General features: G+C 60.3%; 1 protein-coding gene across 5 annotated transcripts in view; it reads left to right on the top strand.

The window, feature by feature from the left end:
- The first annotated feature begins 38 nt into the window (after positions 1–38).
- Positions 39–745, top strand: part of MLLT6 (MLLT6, PHD finger domain containing) — a 108,327-nt gene continuing 107,620 nt past the window's right edge. For all 5 annotated transcript variants that reach the window (XM_019507696.1, XM_019507672.1, XM_019507688.1 and 2 more), the window contains exon 1: positions 39–617. In XM_019507696.1, coding sequence (XP_019363241.1) covers positions 509–617 — 109 coding nt within the window. In that variant the 5' untranslated portion in view covers positions 39–508. The remainder of the gene's footprint in view (positions 618–745) is intronic.

Genomic DNA, 745 nt, shown 5'->3' with positions numbered 1-745 from the left:
GAGCGGGTGGCGGGCGGGGCGGGGGGGGGGGAGAAGGAAAAAAAATCTAACAAAAAATGCTCCCTACCCAGCCAGGCTGCAATCCCTGAACCTAAGATTTTACAAGAGCATGCAAACTACGCAGCCATGATTGCTGTGTAGACTGGAGACAGGGGAGCTTGCATGTACGTGTGTGCGGGTGCCTGTGTGCATGCGAGAGAGAGAGAGAGAGAGAGAGCGAGCGCGAGCGAGCGAGAGAGAGTACGTGTAGATGGGAATGTGCCACCCTCCAGCCCCTGAGCCCGAGCGAGCTCCGGCTCTGCTGATTGTCTCCTAGCAGTAACAATGTGGGTTTACGCCGGGGGTCCCGGACCCTTGTCTCCGCCCGTGGAAACCGTGTGAAAGGCAGGTTGCAAAAAAGAAAAAGGAAAGAAAGAAAGAAAAAACCAGGGGGGAAGAAAGGAGGTCAGAGGAGGAGGAGTGTCTGCCGGAGGAGGGGGGGTGGGGAAAAGGAAACCCTCATGGAAGTATGAAGGAGATGGTGGGAGGCTGCTGTGTCTGTTCTGATGAGAGGGGCTGGGCGGAGAACCCGCTGGTGTACTGCGATGGACACGGGTGTAACGTGGCCGTGCATCAAGGTAAGCGATCGCCAGCAGCAGGAAGAAAACAACAAGCTGGAGCCCGCGGGCAGGGCTCGGGCTCGGGGCCGGCGGGCGTGTGCGCGGGCGGCCGGGCGGGCGGACAAGGGGAGCTGGCCCCGCTCCGG

Source organism: Gavialis gangeticus, unplaced genomic scaffold, assembly GCF_001723915.1.
Source record: "Gavialis gangeticus isolate Ggan-Ray unplaced genomic scaffold, GavGan_comp1, whole genome shotgun sequence".
NCBI lineage: Eukaryota > Metazoa > Chordata > Crocodylia > Gavialidae > Gavialis > Gavialis gangeticus.
Note: the sequence above shows the minus strand (reverse complement) of the source record. Positions and strands in the feature narration are given on the sequence as shown.